At 39.2% G+C, this 24,716-nt stretch overlaps 3 protein-coding genes across 5 annotated transcripts in view; 2 read left to right on the top strand and 1 right to left on the bottom strand.

The window, feature by feature from the left end:
- The window catches only part of KLB (klotho beta), a 31,734-nt gene extending 25,903 nt beyond the window's left edge, over positions 1 to 5,831 (top strand). For both annotated transcript variants that reach the window (XM_043870886.1, XM_043870889.1), the window contains 2 exons: positions 2,011 to 3,154; positions 4,143 to 5,831. In XM_043870886.1, coding sequence (XP_043726821.1) covers positions 2,011 to 3,154; positions 4,143 to 4,531 — 1,533 coding nt within the window. In that variant the 3' untranslated portion in view covers positions 4,532 to 5,831. The remainder of the gene's footprint in view (positions 1 to 2,010; positions 3,155 to 4,142) is intronic.
- A 2,803-nt stretch (positions 5,832 to 8,634) lies between these two features.
- On the bottom strand, positions 8,635 to 12,952 carry RPL9 (ribosomal protein L9). The gene is made up of 8 exons (XM_043870892.1): positions 12,869 to 12,952; positions 12,395 to 12,441; positions 12,184 to 12,299; positions 11,460 to 11,555; positions 10,244 to 10,376; positions 9,202 to 9,282; positions 8,882 to 8,996; positions 8,635 to 8,720 (listed from the first exon to the last, which is right to left on the bottom strand). Exons 2-7 carry the CDS (start codon positions 12,438 to 12,440, stop codon positions 8,890 to 8,892), a joined length of 579 nt encoding a protein of 192 aa, XP_043726827.1. The 5' UTR covers position 12,441; positions 12,869 to 12,952; the 3' UTR covers positions 8,635 to 8,720; positions 8,882 to 8,889.
- A 19-nt stretch (positions 12,953 to 12,971) lies between these two features.
- Positions 12,972 to 24,716, top strand: LIAS (lipoic acid synthetase). 2 transcript variants are annotated; one of them, XM_043870890.1, is made up of 11 exons: positions 12,972 to 13,155; positions 14,273 to 14,445; positions 15,356 to 15,449; positions 16,047 to 16,127; positions 17,840 to 17,996; positions 18,080 to 18,137; positions 19,467 to 19,595; positions 21,351 to 21,496; positions 22,147 to 22,217; positions 22,580 to 22,691; positions 24,388 to 24,716. In XM_043870890.1, exons 1-11 carry the CDS (start codon positions 13,111 to 13,113, stop codon positions 24,438 to 24,440), a joined length of 1,119 nt encoding a protein of 372 aa, XP_043726825.1. In that variant the 5' UTR covers positions 12,972 to 13,110; the 3' UTR covers positions 24,441 to 24,716. The 2 variants fall into 2 exon arrangements, with proteins under 2 accessions (XP_043726825.1, XP_043726826.1); XM_043870891.1 differs by lacking the exons at positions 15,356 to 15,449; positions 17,840 to 17,996; positions 18,080 to 18,137 and having other exon boundaries at positions 12,998 to 13,155.

Here is a 24,716-nt window from a genome sequence, read left to right on the forward strand (position 1 = left end):
GCTTCACTGGAACTTTTGATGCTCAAATTTTCTCAAATTTGGCAAATGGGACTCTTTCAAGCTGTTCTTATGTCTTTTTGACATTTCCTTTCCAGTTTTTAAGTATGTTCTTATTTTTCTGGCACAATATTCACCAGGATCCCCTCATTCCTTTCCTGAACCAGACTTGCAAACAGTCATTTTTCCAAGGAGTTCAGGATCCTTTTAGTGGAAAATAGAAGTTTAGAACCAAGCTCTGGGAGCTAGGGCTGAGGTCAAGGTGCAATACTTTTAACTATTTCTCTTGGCAGATTAATCACACAGTTGCTAAGACTAATGCTTTCTGGAGATTTTTAAAAGTAAAACAGATTTCATTTGATTGTACCTTACCTTACTGCAAGATTGCCCTTTGTAAATAAATACCCTTTCGATACCATGATGCTCTGAGGTTTCAAAACACTGAAACTGGCTATCTAGGCTAAGGATTTTACTCAAATAATTATATACAGATTTAACTTCATGCTCACATGATCAATGTTCTCTCAGTTTAATGTTTTAGATAGCTAGTTGGCAGATGGCAAGTGGGCAATGATATGATCTTGTAATTAGACTATGAAAGATGACACATGAGAAAACAATTAGAGGGAAAATATTTACCAAAGGCTAATTACCATTGATTCCAGGTACATTTAAATTCAGTCATGGGAAGAAAAAGCACTTTGAAACAAGAACAGAACTTTTACTTTTTCTTATTAATCTTGAACTTGTTTTTCTTAAGCCCTTTTCTGTTTTAATTTAGACTCAAGGGCCTAACAGGCAATAATTATAGGGAGAACTAAACCCAAGTCATAAGTACCTTATGTTTGTAGAGTGCTTTAGAGTTGACAGAGCAATTGCCCAGAGTCACGGACTTCTCACAGTACACCTGTGAGGTGGGTGAGATTGCTCTCTCACTAGAGTCGTCAAGCCTGGCTTTTAAAGGGACAGAACTAGAACAGGAGTCCAGGGCTCTCTGCTTAGTGGAGGGGCAGAGAATGGATTCAAGAGTCAACCTGGGAGATTCTGGGGGTTATTTTAGGGTTCTCTCCTTTCATACTTCATTACCTTATATAAGGAGGGTGTTCAGAATCCTCCCTTTGGAGGAGTAAATGCCGTGTTCTCACAGGCACATGGGAAGGGGAGAACTGAATGATGGACATGTGACATCACTTGGATTTTTCAAATGGGAGTGTTAGAGAGACGCATTCAGGAAACTTCAGGAAACGCAAGGGGTCATTTCCTACTCTTTCCCACTGGCCTCTTTTAGGAACTGTGACTGGGGTCCACCAGCCTCCTCTAACCCCAAATGCTAATCTCAGTGAAATCCTCCACAACTGGAATGCTAATTTGCCTTTAATTTATGACAGGTTTGGAAGGTCCATCTTTTGTGGTTCCTTTTAACTGAGAGAACCAAGCCAATTTCCTGATGCATTTGAACAGAATCGCGTGAGAACCCCCCACCTGCCCCACCCCACCCCTACAATACCTGGTTTTTAGGACCTAGGAACTGGAAAACATCGTCTTGTTTTCTGAAAGACAAATTGTTTTGCAAGCCAAGCCCTAGGTGTGGTTCTTTCTCTACATTTTCCTGTCTCCCTGGTAAATTACAAGGGCTGGGAGGGAGGATAATCCATCAGGCCTTTTTTGCTGACATCAGCAGGAAAAGAGCAGGAAGACATAGGTCGTTCTGAAGGACATGTGCATCATTTATTTTCTCTATTGTGAGAGGCAAAATAAGATCAGGCTCTTCCTTTCTGGTCTGAAGGGGTTCAGACAGTAAGGAATCTGAATGCAATGCAGGAGACCCAGGTTCCATCCCTGGGTCAGGAAGAGCCCCTGGAGCAGGAAATAGCAACCCACTTCCAGCCCGGTGGGCTACAGTCCATGGGGTCGCAGAAGAGTGGACAGGGCTGAGTGACTGATACAGACACTCCTTTCTCGTGGAGGACACATGCTAAGGCTCCGCCTGCCTGTGTGTGCTTGCTTTCACAGCCGGAGTCGGCGGCTTCCTCCCCGCAGTTCAGCGATCCGCACCTGTACGTGTGGAACGTGACGGGCAACAGACTGTTGCGCCGAGTGGACGGGGTGAGGCTGAAAACAAGACCAGCTCAATGCACGGATTTTGTCAGCATCAAAAGACAGCTTGAGATGTTAGCAAGAATGAAAGTGACCCACTACAGGTTTGCTCTGGACTGGCCCTCCATCCTTCCCACCGGCAACCTGTCCATGGCTAACCGACAGGCTTTGAGGTACTACAGGTGTGTGGTCAGTGAGGGGCTGAAGCTCAACATCTCCTCGATGGTCACGCTGTACTATCCGACCCACGCCCACCTAGGCCTCCCTGCGCCTCTGCTGCGCAGCGGAGGGTGGCTGAACCGGTCCACGGCCGAGGCCTTCCAGGACTACGCCGACCTGTGCTTCCGGGAGCTGGGGGACCTGGTGAAGCTCTGGATCACCATCAACGAGCCTAACCGGCTGAGTGACATCTACGAGCAGTCCAGTAACGACACCTACTGGGCAGCCCACCACCTGCTGATCGCCCACGCCCTGGCCTGGCACCGCTACGACCGGCAGTACAGGCCCGCGCAGCGCGGGGCCGTGTCGCTGTCTCTGCACTCGGACTGGGCCGAGCCCGCCAATCCCTACGCCGCCTCGCACCGGAAGGCGGCCGAGCGCTTCCTCCAGTTCGAGATCGCCTGGTTCGCAGAACCCCTCTTCAAGACGGGGGACTACCCGCTGGCTATGAGGGAGCACGTCGCCTTCAAGAATCGGCAGGGGCTCGCGCGCTCCGCGCTGCCTCAGTTCACGGAGGAGGAGAGGAGGCTGGTCAAGGGCACTGCGGACTTCTACGCCCTGAACCACTTCACCACCAGGCTCGTGATGCAGGAGCGCCAGAACGGCAGCACCTACGACACGGACAGGGACGTCCAGTTTCTGCAGGACATCACCTGCCTGAGCTCCCCCACCCGCCTGGCCGTGATGCCCTGGGGAGAGCGCAGGGTGCTGCAGTGGATCCGGAGCAACTATGGAGACATGGATGTTTACATCACGGCCAGTGGCATCGATGACCAGTCTCTGGAGAAGGATGAACTCCGAAAATACTACTTAGAGAAGTACATCCAGGAGGCTTTGAAAGGTGAGGTTCGAGGGTCATTTCCCTCCAAGTATATGACATTCCCAGGTAATATGAACCAAAGAATGAGGGGCAACAGGCTCATTAATGACAGTCTATTATGGGCTTAGAAAAAGGCCCTTGTAAAAACTGTAGCTTACTCTCAGGGATAGGAAAGTTCTAGGTTTTAAACAGAAGGGTGACAAGATCCAACTCACACCAAAAGAATTCCTGCTCTTTTGTGACTACACCATAAAGGAGCAAGAATTGATACAGAGAGAATTGCACTGGTCTGGGTAAGGATAATGGTGGACAGGGTCAGGTTATTAAGACTGGTGAAAGTGAAAGTGAAGTCGCTCAGTAGAGTCTGACTCTCTGCATACCCCATGGACTGTACCCTAGGAGGTTCCTCCATCCATGGAATTTTCCAGGCGAGAGTCCTGGAGGGGGTTGCCTTTTCCTTCTGCAATTAAGAGTGGAGATGGTGAGAAGTGGATAGATTCTGGATGTGTTTTGAAGGCAGTCAACAGGATTGGGTGTGTGTATGAGTCAAAGATGATTCCAACAGAGGAGGCGCTATAAGTTTGTTGACAGAAGGTATGAAAGAGTTGAGTAGGAAAGTGAGAGTGAGCGGCTGGGGAAACCAAGTGCAGTTACTGGGCTGTTATCTCACACCTGAGCTCTGGAATCAAGGTAAATAGCAGTATTTTTCTGCTTTTAACACTGTGAACAAGTTGACAGTAAGTCCTTTGACCTTTATGGCTCCCATTCTTAAATCTGAGTTTCCTGCAGGTGTTTTTGTATTATTATAGGAATGTTTTACTTCAATCTTTAAAAAATTACTATACCTATATTCATCTTCTCAAGAAAGATCATTGATAAAAGAATGTCAAAAAACCTTTAATGAAAATGTTTTATGAGCGTTGAGTTTTAGACTTTTCAGTGAAAACTAAATTCTTAAGGATATCTAGTAGTTCACATGTGATTAATGTTTATTTTTGGTATTTTTCAGCATACCTGATTGATAAAATCAAAATCAAAGGCTATTATGTATTCAAACTGACTGAAGAAAAATCTAGACCCAGATTTGGATTCTTCACACCCGATTTCAAAGCTAAATCCTCAATCCAGTTTTACAACAACCTGATCAGCAACAATGGCTTCCTTTCTGAGAACAGTGGTCCTAGATGCAGTCAGACTCAAAGAAACACGGAATGTATTGTCTGCTTACTTCTTGTGCAGAAGAAACCGCTGATATTCTTTGGATGTTGTTTCTTCTCTACCCTGGTTCTACTGTTATCAATTACCATTTTTCATAAGCAAAAGAGAAGAAAAATTTGGAAAGCAAAGAACTCACAGCACATACCGTTAAAGAAAGGCCACAACAGAGTTCTTAGCTAAGCTGATCTTATTTCTGTCTGCAGGATGGAAAAGTTTAAAAATTCACTCCAGTTCCATATACTGGTAACTTACAGAAGATACACCTATATTGTAGAAAAAAGACAACTTGAGAATTTAGTGATAGCCAAGGTAATGACAATCGCGGTCTCCATTGTGTGGTTCAAATTTTCCCTTAAAAGGTGTTGACATCACTGAATTCAGTTCTTGGATCTAAGGTAAAGGTTTCCCTACAGTAAGCTTATGAGGAATATCTGATACATTGTTTCATGCAGTTTGATGAGCTGTTTCCTATCATTATTCTCTAGTTTTCCTCTATTCATACCAGTAGTTACTTAGGATAAAAGAAATTGTTTTGAAAGTACAACTTTGTTAAGACTCCACAGCAGAGACTGTCATTGATAAAATTCTGTCACTTTTCAGGTGCTTTCCCCTTTGGTCAGAGTAGTTCTCAAATGGAAAAAAATTAGGTTAAGAAGTAGTGTTTGTTTACAGCCAGTTACAGACTCTTAAGCACATCAATCCCTCAGCTTTTCTCAAGAGAAATTAAAATTGAGCATTTATAAAACATCTTATTTTATGAGATCTTTTATCAGATGATTTTTTTAAAAAATAACATTTAATTTCCAGTAACTCATGTAAACATCAGAGGACAAAGATTAAAGAGAATTAGACCCAACTGTCTGTGAAGACAGAGAAGTCATTCAATCTCACAGTACAGCAACTTCTTCAAATTGGTATTATTCCTCACCTGAATCTTAGGAGGTAACAGATGTGGCAAACATTCTAAGATATCAAGTTTTTTTTATATTATCATTATCAAATTACCATTTATCCCATGAGACTTGCTCTCTCCCCTGAAGTCCTTCGCTGATCTAACACACGCACATATGGATCTCTCAAGGTATAGAAGGCACCTCCCAACTGTGGACACAATTCACAGTATTGGTGGCCTAGTAACTATTCTTACATTGCAACCTTTGAAGCTGGGATTAAGTAAATTCTTAAAACTGAATTTGCAGTTTGACTTTTTAAAATTCTGTAAGCATTCATTCACTGTATTCTAAATGCTGGGAGGAAGAAAACCTGAATCTAAACCATTTATACCCATTCTTTCCTTAGGTGAGTCAATATTTAAGTATTGTCTACTCCTCTGGAAGTTTGACTTCCTGAGTCAAAGGAAAGCTTATTTCCTGCATAACTGAGATACTAATTGATAATGGCATCAAGTTTCAAAGATACAGGTAACACAATTGATCAATTCAAACAAATGCAAAAGTGGTTGACATTAATATTCTTTCTGGCTGGCCAATTCAAATAGTAAAATTTTAGATATTTTTCTTGTCTTTTTGTTCCAACTGCATCCTTCCTCCAACCTTAGCAGCTTTTATTTTCAAAGAATTTTTTATATTTTTCTCTGAGAACCACTGGAGAAGGGAACAGCTACCCACTCCAGTATTCTGGCCTGGAGAGCTACAGTCCAAAGGGTCAAAAAGATTCAAACACAACTGAGTGACTTTCACTTGAGGACCACTTGGTTATCAGGCTATACATGATTACAGTAACTAGTTTTTTAATCCTAGATTATCAGTTGAGCAACTCAACACCCAAGGTTTTGAAAAAGAAATCCATATTCAGTCATAAGAACAGACTTGGAATTAAGACTTTTTTCTTGTCCTCTGTGCCTTGATTATCTTGTATTCAGTTCGTTGTCTTTACATTTAGTGCTTAATGTATCTTTTAAACTTGTCACCTTGAGTCACTCTTTGCAACTCTATGGTCGGTCCATGGGGTTCTCCAGGCAAGAATACTGGAGTGGGTTGCCGTTCCCTTCTCTCCAGGGGCTCTCACGGGGTCTCCTGCATTGCAGGCAGATTCTTTACCATCTGAGCCACCAGGGAAGAGAAGGTTATCAAGGGCAAAGTCCCTAATTCAATGCTGTCCTCCCTTTTTTGCCACCTGGGAATTTTACTAGTCTTTAAGCCATCATCATACATGAGTCCCTAGGTACATATTTTAATCTGGCTCATGCTCAGTTACACCTTTCAGGTTTTTCTTAAATTCATTTTAAAATCATAAATGGGGATTTTCCTGGTGGACCAGTGGCTAAGATTCCATGCTCCCAATGCAGGGGGTCTGGGTTCAATCCCTGGTTAGGGAACTAGAACCCACATACCACATCTAAAGAGCCTTTGCCGCAATGTAGATTCTGCATTACCAAATACATGTTTTTTTCCTTTAATTAAAAAATAAAACGATAAAGAGTCAGTTAGGAACTGTTGGCAGCTTTTGACAGGATCTTTTAATTTACCTTTTGAAACTTGAAGAACATCTTAAAATGTAGTTTACTTTGTATATTGTTGCATTCTCCACATTCAGTTCAACAACCCTTTCACTACCAAGTCTGATATATATGGAAGTATCACAATTATGGTGTTTAAAGAGCCTCTGGAAATTGAGGTCAGTAAATTACGACTAGGTGTTTTAATTCTCAATGTAATTTATTCCAAATAAACTGGATTATGCTGATTATTTATATTCAATTTAAAGAACTGTGGAATCTGAATGTTTGGTGTTTTAACTGGGTTCTGCCAACATCACATCCCTCCATCCTCCCAAACTGCATGCCAAGTGGGCACTTTACTCCCAAGTATGTTTTCTCATGAGAGACTGTGGACTGCGACAGCTCAAAACTGAGGCTGCACCTACATGCTCACCCATGGTAAACAGAAAACACGGAAAGCTTTGCTGGGGAGAACTACACTTCCCTCAACCTCATCTCAATTACTAAACTGAAGTAACTCCTTGGCTACAACCAGACTGCCAACAGTTACCCTTCAAAGTCTCCACACTTCACTCCCACTGCTACCACTGCCCACATACCCACACTCTTCAATACGAACACCTCTATCCCTCTGCAACATGGCCACTTGGAAATTTCAACCCTCAAATTCAATCTTTAAATTCTGTCAATACCTTAAAAACATCTTTCGAGGCCCATTACTATTACTCAATCTCCACAACCTGAAATCTCCCTGGCAATTTGGGAACCAATCACTCAGCAAACAGCTATATGCCAGACACTGTTCTAAGAATTTGGAATATCCCAGGGTAGACAAGGTTACACCCCCCATGAAGGTTAGACTCTTAGCAGGAAAAAAGTATATAATCAATACCCAACAAAGTAAACGATTAATCTTACATTATAAACATTATCGACAAAAACTGGAGCAGGGCACGCTAGGACGGACACGAGGAATGTGCACAACAGGCCTCACCGAGAACATCTGACTGCTAACCTGTCACTCAAGAAAAAGACAACTCAAATCATCCAGCGCCAACCCCAAAGCTCATCTCAAAATAACTCAAAGCAAACTCTGTATTTACAATTTCACCCATCTCTTAAAAATTTAACTGTTATCCTCAAACCAATGATTAACTCAATATAAAATTAATTTCATTTATTTAAACCAAGATTAGTAAGCCCACAGATTTTTCTGATGGACTAGACACAGTATATAAGACAAAGTTAAAAATGTTTTGCCTGAGAAATTACACAGTTAGAGTTTCTAGCAAATGAGATAGGGGAGGACTACAGGTTTAGGGGCAACTCTATTGAGTTAAAACACAGTATTATACAGTAGTATATCTGAAGTATGACACATGGAATGGTTCTTAAGTTTTTTTAAAGCTATCAAAGACTAGGATATAGAAGTGGCTGAAATTTGGGTATAACAGAGAACATTAGACTACAGCAACCATGTTTATCATAAATACAAATTAACTCCATCTTTTAATTCTTACTAAGACAGTATCACTTCTCAGCTGCTTTTTCAGTTACTGTGACTCAGGCATTTGCCTCACAAATATTCAAATCTACGCCACTGCAAAATTAGGGCATCACCTAAAGTTCTTCCCACGATAACCATATTCCTCTTGCCTGAAATGTCCTTGGTATTCCTTCAAGCCCCTTCTGCCATTAAATCTTGCTAACAACAACAAAATCAACCATTCCTATTCCTTCGGTTATTGTTCTTAACACACTAGAATTTACTTAATTGCTTACTAGCCAAATAGTTTGAAATGATAATCAATAGAAAAAAATCTCAAATCAAGAGTTTTTATTGTCTCTTTAAAATATCACAATTGAGTCCACAGAACCATCTGCTATCTTGTTTCTGCAGCAGGATCACTGTAAAAAAGAAAAGAAATAGTCTGTAATTCTCCACCAATATTCTTGCCCAGAAAAGTTTTATTCTCAATCATGTAAAACATACTTTCTGCCTTTGCTACAACTAGTTTAATTAGACCCAACTAAAGCAATAAAATTATACAGATATTACAAAAACCCACCTGAGATCTTATTCATCAGCCTGCTGAACTGTTCCTTTTTCAGAAACATAGATACCATCCAAAAATTTTCTGATATCCTTGTTTTTAACTGTGGTGGCTTGCTGAATCAAAGCAGCTATAAGGGTGAAAAAGATAAGGCAATTATCAGCCAAACCCAACCCAAGTATTTCATCACATGCTGTACTTTATAGCTTTTAATTAAGATCCCCAAAATTAAAAAAAAACCCTCACCAAATGAACAAATACCAGTTATTTTCAACTCCAGGATTTAGATAGACAAGATTTTATTGGCATTCATTATGCACAGTAAACACACAAACCTGAATTTGACACAAGTTCAATGTCATTTCCTTCAAGAATCAACTCATCTTTCTGGGCTTGAGATACTGAACAGGCAACCCCTAAAATATAAAAGAACATTTGCATAGTGTCAACATAAAATAAGATTTGTAGAATATTTAAAATGTTTAAATCAAGGAGCAATTTATTTGATTTAAAATTTCCACACACCAAATGAAACTATGTTTTGTAATAGAATCTGAATTATCTGGGCAAATTTTGTATTCCTGGGACTTCCTGGTGGTCCAGTAGCTAACACTCTGGGCTGCCAATAAAGGGGGACTGGATTCAATCCCTGGTCAGGGAACTAGTTCCCACATGCTGCAAGTTAAAGAGTTTGAATGTTGTGACTAAGAATCTCATAGCTAAATAAGCAAAAACTAAGACTCAGCCAGATAAATAAGCTTTGTATCCAATTTTATTTCCTATTTCTACTGTATATGTTTAGTATTCCTCAAAGCTCATTTTTTGGGACTTCCGTGCTGATCCAGTGGTTAAAACCTCTATGATGCCAATGCAGGGGGCAAGGGTTCGATACCTAGTGGGGAACTAAGATCTCACAAGCTGTGCACAAGACCCCCCACTCCTTCCCAATTCAATAGAATAAAAAAGCACAATCAAAGAGCACTAAGTTTTAAAATTTTCTAACGTTTCAGTGCTAGAAGCATCAATTATGTATCAGAGAAGAACTATTTTAAGTGCACTTCTACTTTAATTAATCATGAAGCGTTCCCAATTTTACAGATGAGTAAAATGACAAACAGAGCTGAGATTTGAGTCTAGGAAATATGTTATTAACCACTATTTAAATTCTTTTTCTGGATTTCACTTTATAAAACCAATCATAGGTCTCATGGCCTGCAGACTATCCCAATTATAAGCCGTCAGGAATCACAATCGGTAAAAACATGATATAAAGCCATAATCAAACTGGGTAATTCTGAAATAATCTGGCCTTAGTTATAACTAACCCAAAATATATTTAAGCCTTCACAAGCAGAAAAAAAAATTTATGAACCATACCTGGCCTCATTCGAACCCTGCGTATGTATTTTTCACCCAAAAAATTTCGGATTTCCACAAGAGAACCATTCTCCTGAATAACAACGTTGATGGGGAAGTGGGCATACACTGACCTCATCTTGTAACGGAAGCCCTAGGTTTAAATAAACAAACTATTAGTAATGCTGAGAAATTTTAACAGGATACCCAGTTTTTCTCTGAAAACCAAGTACGAACTGCCCCTTTGTAAGGAATATTTACGTATTTGTCAGGGCTGTCTCCCTCTTTGCACCTAGAAAAGAATGACCAAATCTCTACAGAAACTTTAGAGGAAAATTTCCTCCCCCATAACAAAGGAAACTGAAAACTGTTCTCACATACTCATGTCAAGGTTTTATACAGTAACCCACACCAAGCCTTGTAACAACTGTACACAGAAACATCTGTTTCTGTTGTCTCTTTGCTGGACTGAAGCACCCATGTTAATGAAAAGTGTTTTACCACCGCCTATGCCTTTCCAGGTGGCTCAGTGCTAAAGAAACCACCTGCCAGTGCAGGAAACATGGGTTTGATTCCTGGTTGGGAAGGAAAACTGCAAACAACTACAGTATTTCTGCCTGGGAAATCCCATGGACAGAGGAGCGTAGTGGACTACAGTTCCCAGGGTTGCAAAAGAGTCGGAAACCACAGCAATTTAACCACCATGTCCACAGTAAACAACGCTAGTTTCTCATAAAGAACCCCAAAGCCCTTCATCTTGGGTATCAAGGCACACCAGGTAGCAAGAATTAAGGATACAAAGGCACCCACACTCAAGGAACCTACCCTGGCATGTGTTTAAGGAAATGGACATGGAGTTCAGAAATTAGATCCACCTTTTTCTATCCCCACAGGAGTAGTAGTGACAGGCACCAAACAAGAAACCAAAGTCTACCCCATGTGTTAATTTTCTATAAACATGCACCTTGAAAATGAGACAATTTGTGTAGGAAAAAAACCCCCCATCAGCAGACTATCAAAGACTACCTGGTCTTTACACACACACTTAATTCCAAGACCCAGGAATGCCTATTGGACACATTTGCCAACATTACCTCTTCCCAAGTAGTAGAGCTCAAGTACGCCACTAAATTACATGCATAATCTATTCTCTGCAGCAAACATTTATGTTGCATACATGAAGTACAGCTGAGAAACCTCCCCTTCCAAGACAAAGTAGTCTGAGGAATCTGCTTACCAGTGTAACACCCTTGATCATGTTCTGTACGTGGCTACAGATTGTGCGAACAGTGGCCAGTTCCTTTCTGTTTCCCCACCATTTGTCAACACGGAGCTGTAACAGAACAAAAAAACTTTAGAAAATTCTTTCCAGAAATAAGCAGGCTTAGAAAAAAGTCCATTTATTCACAACAATCACTGTAAATTCTAGTACTTTCCCTAATTAAAAAGTACAACTTGCCAAAAAAAAAAAAAACCAAACAAAAAAACCCCCCAAAAAACCAAAACACCCTCTCAAAACTATTTTTAAAACTATGCATTACAGGTACACTATTTCACAAAGGAATGACAACCCAGAAGCAAAAGCATGGTACAAGCTGCATTAAACGTCAATCCTGTAATATTATCAGGTTTAAGACCCACTGCTGCGTCCGTAAGATTTTTACAAAACAATCAAGAAAAAAATAAACTTGACTTGTAACAGTATTATTAAGATCTGCTACGAATCATTACTACCCCGCTCCACCCTGGTCTGGAGTTTTTCTAATCCACTTTGTTCAGAATTTGATCTTCCAATTTTGTTAAAGCAACACTGAAACCAGCTACAATTCTGGATACCCAATTTGAAGCTAAAACACTGAATCTCAATTTCGTAATTTTAAAAGCAACCCTTCTGTTACTCTTAAATCACAGCCCTCCAAACAAGCAACTGTGCCCAAAACAAACGAACAAAAAAAACTCACCCTCTTCTTTTTCTTTCCAAGGAGACTGAGTTCTACATTGATGTGATTGAAGTCCCTCCGCAGGGTGCCTCTGGGGCCCTTCACAATAACTGTCCGTCCCTTCAAGGTAATGTCGACTAGGAGAGAACGTACTCGTGAGGCCTCGGAACAAGGTATAGAGCATGAGCATGTAGTAAAGACGTAAGAAAAACGCAAACACCAAGTCTCGTACCATTTTCTGGGATGTCGACAGTCTGATTGCTGAGAATGGTCTTCATTCTGAAACACAAACACTTGGAGTAAGAAGGCCGCTAACGACCAAACTCCACTGCACGGAGCTCCACTCCTACCGGAGACCGCCGGCAAAAATACGGGAGGACCCGAACCGACAGCTGTCCCCGCTGCGCCCTGGTATGGAAGGAGCAGCTCCCAGGCGCCTGTTATAAGCCCAGCGGGCGAACTCCCCGCTCAGCGCATCCCTGGGAGTCCTGTCAAGCCGGCGCCATCCCAGCAAGACTGAGGAGCTGGGGTAGGCCTGAAAGCCCAGTACAGGGCTCGAATTCCAGCGCAACCAAATTCATATGGCGTTCGCTGTGTGGGAAGACAACCACGATAGAGTTCCCGAGCGCCACAACCACGCCGCTGGCCTTCCCAGAGCCGATGGCTTCAGATTCCCAAAGCCCACCGATCACAGAAACCATCTCACCTCGCAGTAGATGCGGCAAAGAGAGAGCGTCTTTCGTCATCACGCTCTTATAGTCCGTATGAGGGCTGCGTGTTGGGTCATCAGTGCGCGACGCCGCTAGACTAAAGCAGCCAATCGCGGAGCTGCGCGAGTTCCACCGGGTCAGGGTGGTTCAGCTTGTCATAAGTCTGGCGACGGTTTGTCCTTTTCTCTTTTCCCTGGAATTACTGATTATTCGTCCTTGCTAGGAAAAAAAGAGAGAGATGTCTCTACGCTGCGGGGGCGCGGTCCGCACCGTGGGCCCCCGGGTGAGCAGCTGGGGAAGCAGGGTGCGGGCGTGGGGTAGAGGGCTCCCATCCCTTTAGAGCGCCCAATAATGCCAGCATTTACTGAATGTTTACTTCTAGCCAGGTTTTATTCTAAACATTTTTCCTGTGGTATCTCGTCTGATTCTTTAGACACCCCCACGAAGTTAAGTCTCTGGTAGTGACTTGTTTGTAGGTGTCTCTGGCTGACGCTAAGAGCTGTCTTGGTTTGTTTGTTTTTTTTTGCATATCAGTGATTTGTACTAGACACCAGTTTGGACAATTAGAACCCAAAATCTGTGCTGTAAAATTGAGCAGGAGACTTGGGCAAGAACAGTAGCAATCGGGCAGCATCTTAATAGGCACACTTTTTTTTTTTTTGGTACTCTTTGAATTTTATAGTGTTTTGGCTGTCTTGTCCATGTGTGTGTTCAGATCCAGAAGCTGATGGCTTCTTTTGGTCAACAAATACATATTGAGTGACTTCCTTGATCAAACACAGAATGTAACGGTAGAAAATTGGAATAGTAAGTTTGGTTTTCCTACTTCAAGTTCTCTGAAATCAGCTGGGTTAAACCTTAAACCTCTTAAGTTTTAACACATGTGTTTATCCAAAGCCCAAGGCAGAGATAATTTACTTCAGATTTTATTTAAACGTCCTTGACTCGTCAGGAATAGAAAATTCAAAGCTGTAGCATCTTCTCCTGTTATTGCAGTTTATACTTGAAAGACAGACTTTTTAGTCCTGATACGGGTAAAGTGTGGCATGTTTTGTTAGCCAGTTCCAGAAGTTTCCAAATCTATTTTAAATGTAGACAGAAATAGTTAATTCCTATTCTTCTTTGGGTCCTCCTTAACCTTAGATTCCAAGCTTCAACACAGAGCTTGTAAATAGTTTAACGTCATTTCTGAATCAGTTCTCTGGCTTACTTTTCCTTTTAGCTATGTAAATAGGTTAAAACTAAGTTATTACTAACTCTACTAAATAAATTTTTGCCTGGGAAATCCCATGGACAGAGGAGCCTGGTGGTCTATAGTCCATGGGGTTGCAAAAGAGTCAGACACGACTTAGTGACTAAATGGCAAGCTAAATAAATGTCATAATGAACCCTTTGTTTAGGTATTTGGAAGATATTTATGCAGCCCTGTTAGAGAAGTAAGTTCCTTGCCAGATGAAAAAAAGGAATTTTTACAGAGTGGACCAGACCTTCAAGAATTTATATCTGGTGATCTGGCTGACAAGAGTACTTGGGATGAATATAAAGGAAATTTAAAACGCCAGAAAGGAGAAAGGTAATTGAAAATTTGGAGTAATTTTAACATGCCATTTCTTCATAGTGCATCATTTTCAGATATAACCAAGCCTTGGAATACATTTTTAATCAGCTTGTTAAATTTAGCTAAAAATCATTAGAAAGATAACAAACATAGAATAGGCAAATAGGTGAAATTTTCTTTTCTGTCTGTCCTCTGACAGCCTTGCTAGGACTTAGCCATCCTACACCACCATCTCCCTTTTCTATCCAGCAACAAGTGTCTTCAGAGAGCAAAGATTATCACCTAGATATTAGTCTGTTACACTTCGATAAGGTTTTCATTGTTACTGGGTGCTCGTGATCTAACTTGTTGTTTCTCCTGGCACGGATAGCACGCCTTAGTTTAAAAGAATGGTAAGAGAATTTAGTGCAGAGCACAAATTGTTTTGGGAGATACTTTACCCAGCAACTTCTAGACTACAAGTGGGTGGAAGTCAAGGGAAACCTGAGGATATGTAGTCTTGACTCCAAATTTTAGATTCTTTTCCATTTAACACCTATCAAAATCGAAAGTTCACTTATGGGGTCTCTTTTTAATCTGAACAAATACAGAACTTTTTGTCAGTATTATTCATTAAGAAATGAGATGTTTCAGAAGCTCCTTTTTTTTTTTTTTTTTTAAAAAGATGGTATTACCCTTGTGCCTTTGCAAAACAAAGACGTGAGCCAAGTGCCCTTACAGACACAGTTACGAGTGTTTTCTAAGGTGGTTTGAGCAAATCTAAGTTTGATTCTGTTATCTTCTATGGCAGAAATTAAAAGAATCATTCCTGGATTACAGAGGGAAAATTCTCAATTGGTCATCATAATAGAGCAAAGTAACTTCAAAGCTGTGTGCTTATTTGGGAACATATTTGTTAACATATAGTTATTTTGGCTTTCCGCAGGTTAAGACTACCTCCATGGCTAAAGACAGAGATTCCTATGGGGAAAAATTACAATAAACTGAAAAACACTTTGCGGAATTTAAATCTTCACACAGTAAGTTTTCTTTAAGTATCCCTCTTTACCTGAGACATAATTTTTCTATGCATATATAACTTGAAAATTAATAAAATACATATTGAAAATAGCAAGGAAAGTAAATAAAGATGTTTTCACATTACTCTCAGTAATGGAAATATATTTAAAAGTTATTTTCCCTGCAAAAGAAGCAAAAAGTAATTGTATTTCTTAGCCACTTATTTAATAGTACAAACCAAAAAAATTTTTTCTGCCATTTAGGGAATGAGAGTTTTTGTTTGTTTTGTATTACAAATTAAGTACATGCTTGTTGGAAAGGATATATTAAGTGTGAAACATACTATATGAAATCTCAAGTGTTTGTTATACCACTTTAACTGTTCAACATATACCCTTGCGGACTTTTATTTGTACATATGAAACATATATTCATAGTTTTTAATTTAAAAATGGAATCCTAATATCTATGTAGTTTGGCAGTTTAACAGCATTTCCAAATAGTGAATTTCCTAACATACTGTAAAAAGAATGGAGAGTATAAAATGCCTGATGACTAATTTGCTCAATTGATAAATATTTTCAGCCTGATTGTATTCAGTCCCCTTTTACTCGTAGGTGTGTGAGGAAGCACGATGTCCCAATATTGGAGAGTGTTGGGGAGGTGGAGAGTATGCTACCGCCACAGCCACGATCATGGTAAGGTGCCCTCAGGTTCCAGAGTTTTAGTCTAGAAACTGAAAGGAAATGTTTTATGTCTTTTTCCTACAAATGTGCATTTTGAGTCTCAAAAAAATATGATGATATTTTTTGTTACATATGAGTTTGTGGGGGGGAAAAACTTGACAATAATCTAACTTGTTATGATCTCACCTTTCTCTGAATAAGTCTGTTATTGATTCTTCCATCTACCTGATAGAATATAATAATTAATTATGTGCTACCTTGAACTACCTCTTCTATTGATTTATATTTCCCTCTCATGGGCCTTTCAGTTAGCCCGTGGTCATCTGATCTTGAGTGTGCTAAACTGGACTCCAGGAAGTAGGTTGGGCTCAGGCCTCCTCTGCAGAGCTTTATTCTTGGACCAGCTGCTCGCCAAGGATATTCTTATCACAGAGGATGGAAGGAGCACAAGAGGGCAAGCCAAGCATCCATGCACATTTGAGGCTTATGCTTGGTCACACCTGCTGTCATTGTATTGGCCAAAATAAGTCACATGGCCACGCCAGCCATCAATGGGACTAGAGGACTAAGTTCCTCCCCCAGAAGGCTGGCCCTGCAAGTTACATGGCAATGGGTAAAATGTACGATCTTAATATGATGGAGTAAGAAATGGAATTCACAATGCAGTCTACCGTATTTATTCATACAAAGAGATTAAAATATTGGGTTAAATCTAAATTATTTCTAACTTAAAGTTCATACTTGTCTGGGGAATGTCTGATAAATGAGTTATGCCAGCAAGAGACTATTTACATGAGAAACTGGAGATTCGTGTGAGATAGAGCTCCTTCTAGAATAATACAGAGCCTGCGAGAGAGCTTTTCTAAGTGACACAACATCAATGCTTGAAGGAAGGAGTTATTCTGAATACTCCCTGATGGAAACCTCTGGTTTTACCCCTTGCCTGCTCTCCGTGATCACTGTTGGTGCATAGTGACTCCTGGGAGGTTTCATTGTTTCAGTAACATTCTGTGAGATGGTGGGCCTAATTACCATTGCAGTGAGTTCCTTCTGAGCGAGTTAAACATAAAGGGGAAGAATTGCTTTCTGCCTCAAATCAAAGCCCCTAGCATAGGGCTTTGAAACTCCAGTGGCTCCGAAACATCCGCGGTGGCTGTGCTTGGCCAGGGGTAGAGCCTGGTAGTGACCCGTGGCAGCAGAAGCAGGGTCCTGGGGAAACAGCAGGGAATCCCGTTACCAACTTTTTATGTGTTTTTCTCTTTCATCTGTTTAACAAGAGAGAGCTATGCCTTCTGTTTAACTTCCACAGAGATCTGCATATTGATAGGTTAATTGAGTATTTTGTTTCTTTTAACATCATTTTTGTTAAAATTAAATAGATATAAAAGAATTTTTATAACCTATGTGTAAGTTATAAAGACTACCAATACACAGATACCCTGATACCTCCAGTTTGAGAACAGAACATTAGTCTTTCATCCCTTCTAGAGCCCATCCCCTTTCTTTTTCCCATTAAGGGAACTTATTCTGAGTTTATTGTTTCCGTTTCTTTCTTGTTTTACCATATATGTTTGTATTCCTTAACTATATTATTTAGCTTTGAATGTTTCAAATTTCATATAAACGGTCAAGATTTGTTCATTCCTTGCGGTTTTATTCCCTTTCAATTATATTCTTCAAAGTCATCTGTTTATTTGATTTAAACTGTAACATCTCTATTCTAGTTGATGGGAGACACATGTACAAGAGGTTGTAGATTTTGTTCTGTTAAGACGGCAAGAAATCCACCTCCCCTGGATGCCAGTGAGCCCTACAATACTGCAAAGGCAATTGCAGAGTGGGGTCTGGATTATGTTGTCCTGACGTCTGTGGATCGAGATGGTTAGTGCGTCATCATTACCTCTTCTTAAATTGACTTATTAAACTGTGACATCATCTTAAGCAATGGATTCTCTTGATTCCAGATTTGCCTGATGGAGGAGCTGAGCACTTTGCAAACACTGTATCTTACTTAAAAGAAAGGTACTTATTTTTGCATTTGCTTGTGTAATTTAGGGACTTTTGTTGACCCATATTATATTCAGTTTATTTAAGGTTTTTTTAAGGTTAACTTAAAGCAATGGTTACTAACCTTTTGCAGGGGATTATAAACCCGTTTTATAATCTGCTGGAAATTAAAGTCTTCCCAGGACTGAATTGAATAAATCATCATCTAGGAGAAGTTAGGATGAGATAAACGCCCACATTGTTAAAATATGTAATCTTGATATAAATTTTATTTATGTTGACATGCCCTGGGGATTTTACCCATAACTCACATTTTATTAATATGTAAATTTTAAAACCCTTTCAAAAGGAGTTTATGCTTATTTCCTACAGCTCAGAACTAGTCTGACACCTAGCACACTCAGTAAATGTTTTCGCCGTGTTTCCCCCAATATTTTCTTTTTTTTTAATAGTTCATTTAAAAAAAGTTTGGTTTTTCCACCCATAAAATTGATTTCACAAACTACCAGTGGGTCTCTCCTTGTGATTAAACAGTGAGTTATAGATGTGTTCTTTCAACATCTCTTGAATCCCTGAGAGGGCGTGATGTGGTGCTTTCTACATCTGTTCCCTCATAAAACAGCTCCCCCAAAAAAAGTTGCAGTTTGGTTTGTGAAAAAGCTTATTAGTTTCTCACTCATTTCTACTGCTTGTCAAAGGGAACAGCTCTCTTACCTAGTTCATACTTTAATGCTTGAATGCATAGTATAAATAGATTAATATTTAGCTTGTATTTCATTTAAGCAAAGCTCATGACTCAGCAACTCAGAAGACAGGTTTTTTTTGTTTTTTTTTTTTTTAAGAAGACAGCTTTTAAAGCCCAGAGCACTTGTGAACTATTTTACCTAGAGGAAGGGAGGAGGGCACTATTCATGAATTTTTTTTTTATTCATGAATTTTAAAAGAAATCAAAATTTAGGCAATCACTTTATATTCACATAAGAGGTATCCCAATTTACTTTCTTAAAAATGTAAGTTATTTTATATTTAATACTTTACATTTTAATTTCTTCAAACAACTTTTAATAAAGTTTAAAAGTGTATGTAATCCCCAAATTTATTCTGATCATTATTTGCAAGCAGATGTGTTTTAATCGCAGTGTACATATGGTCTGATGTTCCAGGTTGTTACTGTTTTCATTTAACAGTTCATATATAAGCGTTTGTGTGTTCGTGCTGTTCTTGGCAAGATTCTGAAGCTTACTGTGTTGAAACTGATACTGAATGCATACTGATGATTTCTATTTTGAGCAAGTTTTGTCAGTTCTTTTCCTCAGTGTGATACCTATCTCTTTTTCGCTATAGGAATCCAAAAATTCTTGTGGAATGTCTCACCCCTGATTTCCGAGGAGATCTTAAAGCGATAGAAAAAGTTGCCCTGTCAGGATTAGATGTATATGCACATAATGTAGAAACAGTTCCAGAATTACAGAGGTGATTTCATGTATTGAGTAATGTTGGGAAATTTGGAGGGTCAAATCTGCTATGCTTTTTTTCAGGGGAGAACGTTGTAATTTTATAAAGTGAACTCTTCTTTTTTAAACAAAACTGTGTTTTTTAAAAAATATATATATGTCTAGTACAGAAAAATTAGAAAATATAGCCAACAAAAAGAGTATAAACATCATCCATAATATTTCCACTTGGGAATATCAATTACTTGCATCTCAGTGTCTGTATACTTACATATGTACGCATACAAACATAACTAGCATCTTTTTTGGGTAAAGTATTGCAAGTGGTGATGAGCTGGGTTTTTTCCCCAAAGAACAATTTTCAAAAAGAAAAATATTACAAAAGAGCAACTGATTGTAGTTCTAAAAAAAGACATAACAATGCATTTGACAATAATATATGCAGTAAATGATGCTGAAGGAAAAAATGGTATCATTCAGATGTATTTCAAATCTCTTAAAAAGTAGGTACTGTGCTTTCTTACTCTTCCTAGTAATTTTAGTAGTTAGAAATAATTACAGATTGTTATTCTGTGTCAATAACTATTCATGTTTCAGAAAAATAGAAATGTTCAGGCAAGATTATACTTTCATTTTCATTATTTTAGTAAAGCATTTGGTAGTGATTTTATTAGCTTCTACACATTATTCTGTGTCATGGAAAGAAGTATGATAGACAATAACCAGCATTTCCACTAAATCATAAATGTATTAGGGAGCATAATTTAAATTCAGTGGAGAAATACTTTCAAAAAGTATTTTCCTTATTATCAGTATTGTGGTTACTTTTAAATTCATAAATTTGTTCCCTCTCCTCCTTTGTGAACTGGTCTCTGATTAACAATAGCAACATAGCAGCAGATCAATTACACAGAATAAAGGTACATTAGAGTTCAAACGACCCACTCCAGTGTTCTTGCCTGGAGAATCCCGGGTACGGGGGAGCCTGGTGGGCTGCTGTCTATGGGGTCGCACAGAGTCGGACACGGCTGAAGCGACTTAGCAGCAGCAGCAGCAGCAGAGTTCAAATGAATGCAATTTAACGTCAGCAACTGTGTCCTTTGGGCCTTTATCAATTTAAAACTCAGTGGTTTGTCCCTTGTTGAGGTCAAGCGCACAACCTGTTCCAACCTTGTCATATCGTGTGATCCCACCACCAGTGGTGCCAGTTTCTCTGTTTTCATTTAAAAACATGATCCTTTCCAGTGAAAATTCCAGAATCGTGCTTTTTTTTTTTAAACCTAAGAAATGTCAGTGCTGTATACTTACCAGCAGAGGGCAGCGTAGTCTTTAGAAAAGAAATGAAATGAAAGTTTGAATCCTCTGACATGGTTCAGGTTAAACAGTTTTTTCTTTGTTCAGTATCGAAATTTTCTTCCATGTTTTCCCCCTTTCTCTCAGTCACCCTTATAATCACTCATTCTCCGGCTTCAGAATCCTGGTTTCTCAATGAGTAATTCATAAACTGAATTACTTCATTCATTACTTCTGTTCTCATTTTCTCTGCCCCAGGCTTGAAAGGCCTGAAAAGTCAACAGAACGGGGGGCCTAGTGAAGCCTTATTTTCTTTCCCAAAGTAACAGTTTAACATTTGTGCACAAACGCTACCATTGAACCATATGATGCAACGTGATGTCCAGAGTGTACTTTCCTGGTCTTTCAGGTTGCTTGCATGATTATGTACTTAGTTGAGCTTGTGGTTATTCTTGCTGACAACAGCTCTGCTGTTTTCAAGGAAAGTTCGTGATCCCCGGGCCAATTTTGACCAGTCTCTACGCGTACTAAAACATGCCAAGGAGGTTCGACCTGATGTTATTTCTAAAACATCTATTATGTTGGGTTTAGGTGAGAATGACGAGCAAGTATACGCCACGATGAAAGGTAAAGAAATTGAAAAATGAAAACTGTTTTCCATTTAGCTTGAGTGATAGCAGGAATCCCACTTTGGAAGACCTGGTATGCTTTCTCCATAGTCTCGGTGAAAGCGCCAGTGAGAACAAAGATTCAGGATATGGTTATAAACAGCAGCACAGAAAGGGGAGGAAGTGTGTTTTCTTAAAACTTTATGGAATGATGTACAGGAGGCTTAGAATATGGAATTTGCATCCCGTTTTATTCCTTACCTTTCATCAACTAAAAACATGATTTTGTCTGCTTTTCTTGTCCAGTCAAGACAATTTTTGAGTGCCAACCAGGTGCCAGCAGCTCTGTCAACCACTGACAGCTCAGAGATGACTAAGATGAATCCAGGCCTTTGAGAAAGTGCTTACTTACAGCATTGTTACATAGCATGGTGTGCTTTCGACTATTTTAGTCTATTAAATCCGTTTACTTTGCAATTCTTGAGCTTCTTAAATTTTAAAATATAAAAGCTTTTATTTTACCTGAAGGTCCTTGGCCAACTTGCAGCTATCTGTTGGTTCAAAGAGTAATAAATTCAAATAATAATTAAAAGCTACCCTTCACAGCAATGCATACAAATAGCACTGTAAAAAAATCTGCACATGTAACATGTGCTTTTTCTCCTATAGCACTTCGTGAGGCAGATGTGGACTGTTTGACTTTAGGACAATATATGCAGCCAACAAAGCGCCATCTTAAGGTACAACTACCATAAGTTCCCAAATATTTCTTAAATTCAGTCTTTATTTTCTATAGGTAAAATTCAGACATTTATTCATTCATTCAGAAAACTTTTCTTGAGTAGTAACCGTGTGCCAGACACAGTACTGAGCAGAAGACACAAGATAAGTAACACAGTCTTATCCTTAGGAATCTATATATATAAGGCATGACTGATCCTTCCTCTTTTGGAATAGCTAGTGTAATACAAAATTGATGTTTCCCCTTCACTGTAATTCACTACCATTGTGTTCTGACCAAGTAGCCAACAAGCAGATTTACATATAGAACTAAAGTGATTTAGGAAAATTCTAGAATCTAGAATTAATTCTTTAAATCTAGGTTGAAGAATACGTTACTCCTGAAAAGTTCAAATACTGGGAAAAAGTAGGAAATGAACTTGGATTTCATTATACTGCAAGTGGCCCCCTGGTGCGTTCTTCATACAAAGCAGGTAAGTTAGATGGGAGGGCATGCTTCTGTTTAGTCCATAATTTTAGTGTAATTTTACTAGCTGCAGTACAACTTTTTACCTTTGTAATTTCAGCTCTTATTTTGATAAATAGCTTGAGCTGACTTATGAAAATAAAAGCCTTTTTCAAGAGAGAAAGTCATGTGGTAATGGCCACTACAAGAATAAACAGCTAGTTATTTTTTGGATATATCCAAATTGTGTTATACTATTAATGATCTTTTTAATGATTGTTATACATTGAAGTCTAAATCCTAGATATGTTTAAATTAGGCATAAATTCTGATTGTAAAAATTAATATTTAGGTGTTAGTAATATTCAGTGTGTTCTGTAAAGAAATTGAAGACTTTTTTAATGAACTAGCAACAGCTTATCTTGGTTATAAAACCCAAGAATTTAATCAGACGCTGATTGACAGACTGTGGGAACTTTGGAAATCAATAATTGTAAATGATTTATCCTTATTCAAGCAGTGCTGTTGACAAGCTAAAAATATATATAAAGGATAGGACCAGCAGCAGCTTCCAGGGTGGGTGGTTAAAGTAGAATATCATTTGAAAGGAGTTTTTGTTTTTTGTTTTGTTTTTTGGTAAGGCAAATTTCTCATTTTTACAAGTAAGTGAATTATAAACCTTTTAATTCCTTTAAAATTACCAGTAAAAGAAACAAAGCCTTAGATTCAGATGATGGATTAGGATCTGATCATATGGTTCTACTCTTACCAGATTTAGATAAAGCATGGGACAGCAGGGATTATTCTCTCCATTACTTGGCTAGGTTATGAGCCTTGGGATTCTTGGTGATTGTGTACACATCACAGTCATTGCATTCTACTCAGAAGATCCCCTGGAGAAGGAAATGACAGCCCCCTCCAGTATTCTTGCCTAGGAAGTCCTATGGACAGAGGAGTCTGGTGGGCTCCAGTTCATGGGGTCACAAAGGAGTCAGACACAACTGAGTGACTAAGCAACAACATTAAGATGACAGAGAAGTTCGTCAGGCTCCTCGTGATGTTGGGCCTGGAGTACTGAGCTCTGGCGTTGAGCACTGAGCCGTGTGTAACAGCCAGAAACGAAGGGGAACCTTAAGACCTGAAAAGTGAAAGTGCCCCCCTCTAAGTAGCTAATTTAGTGCACAGGCACCTCTTAGAGTGTGGAGAAAATGCAAGCCCATTACAAGTGAAGAGCTCTTGCTTCCCTAGAGGGGAATAAGCTAAAGGGATTCCATCAAATGAAGTTGCTCAACTGCAGCAAGGTCTCTGTTATATAAACGTCGAATCTAGGCTGATAATGTAGCCGAATTGCTCTCTGAAATAACAGTGCCAGCCAACAGCAGTACTTGATCAGTGATGAGGAATAGATACTGCACATAAAGGAGAACAGATGCACCTTAGATACGATAGGGTCACCCTTTATAATATGTTGGGTTACTCGAAAGAAAAATGGTAGGAATTGTAGTGATAGAAAAAGTCTTTTAAGGATAATGATCATTATGGTTGGGGAAAGAGCCAAAGATGTGGGGGATCTGTAGGGTTAGAAAATTATTGCCGTTGAGATTTGAGAAGAAGGAAACACCAATAAATACAGAAGTCTACTTTAAAGGGAAACATGGAAGTGTAATTATTCTGAAATCTATACCTTAAATTGATATTAATATATTTTAATTTTTCCTAAATAGGTGAATTTTTCCTGAAAAATCTAGTGGCTAAAAGAAAAACAAAAGCCCTGTAACATCTAACGAGACATTCAAGATCATGATAATTTTGGAAGTTTCACTCCAGTTATTAACAGAAGTGATGGTAGAATGCCTAGAATTCAGTGGATACATCCTAATTTTTTTGTTTTAAGGAAAATGTCAATAAGCTATGCATATTTAATTATAATAATTCATTCGTCTTTTAGCATGTCTTCTTTGTCCCAGTAAACAATTGCTTGTTGTGATGTAATCATAAAACGTCTTTGTAAGAGTTTATCATTAAATAATACATTAAAAACTTTTAGAAAGTC

The sequence above is a fragment of the Cervus elaphus genome, chromosome 17, assembly GCF_910594005.1.
Source record: "Cervus elaphus chromosome 17, mCerEla1.1, whole genome shotgun sequence".
Lineage (NCBI taxonomy): Eukaryota > Metazoa > Chordata > Mammalia > Artiodactyla > Cervidae > Cervus > Cervus elaphus.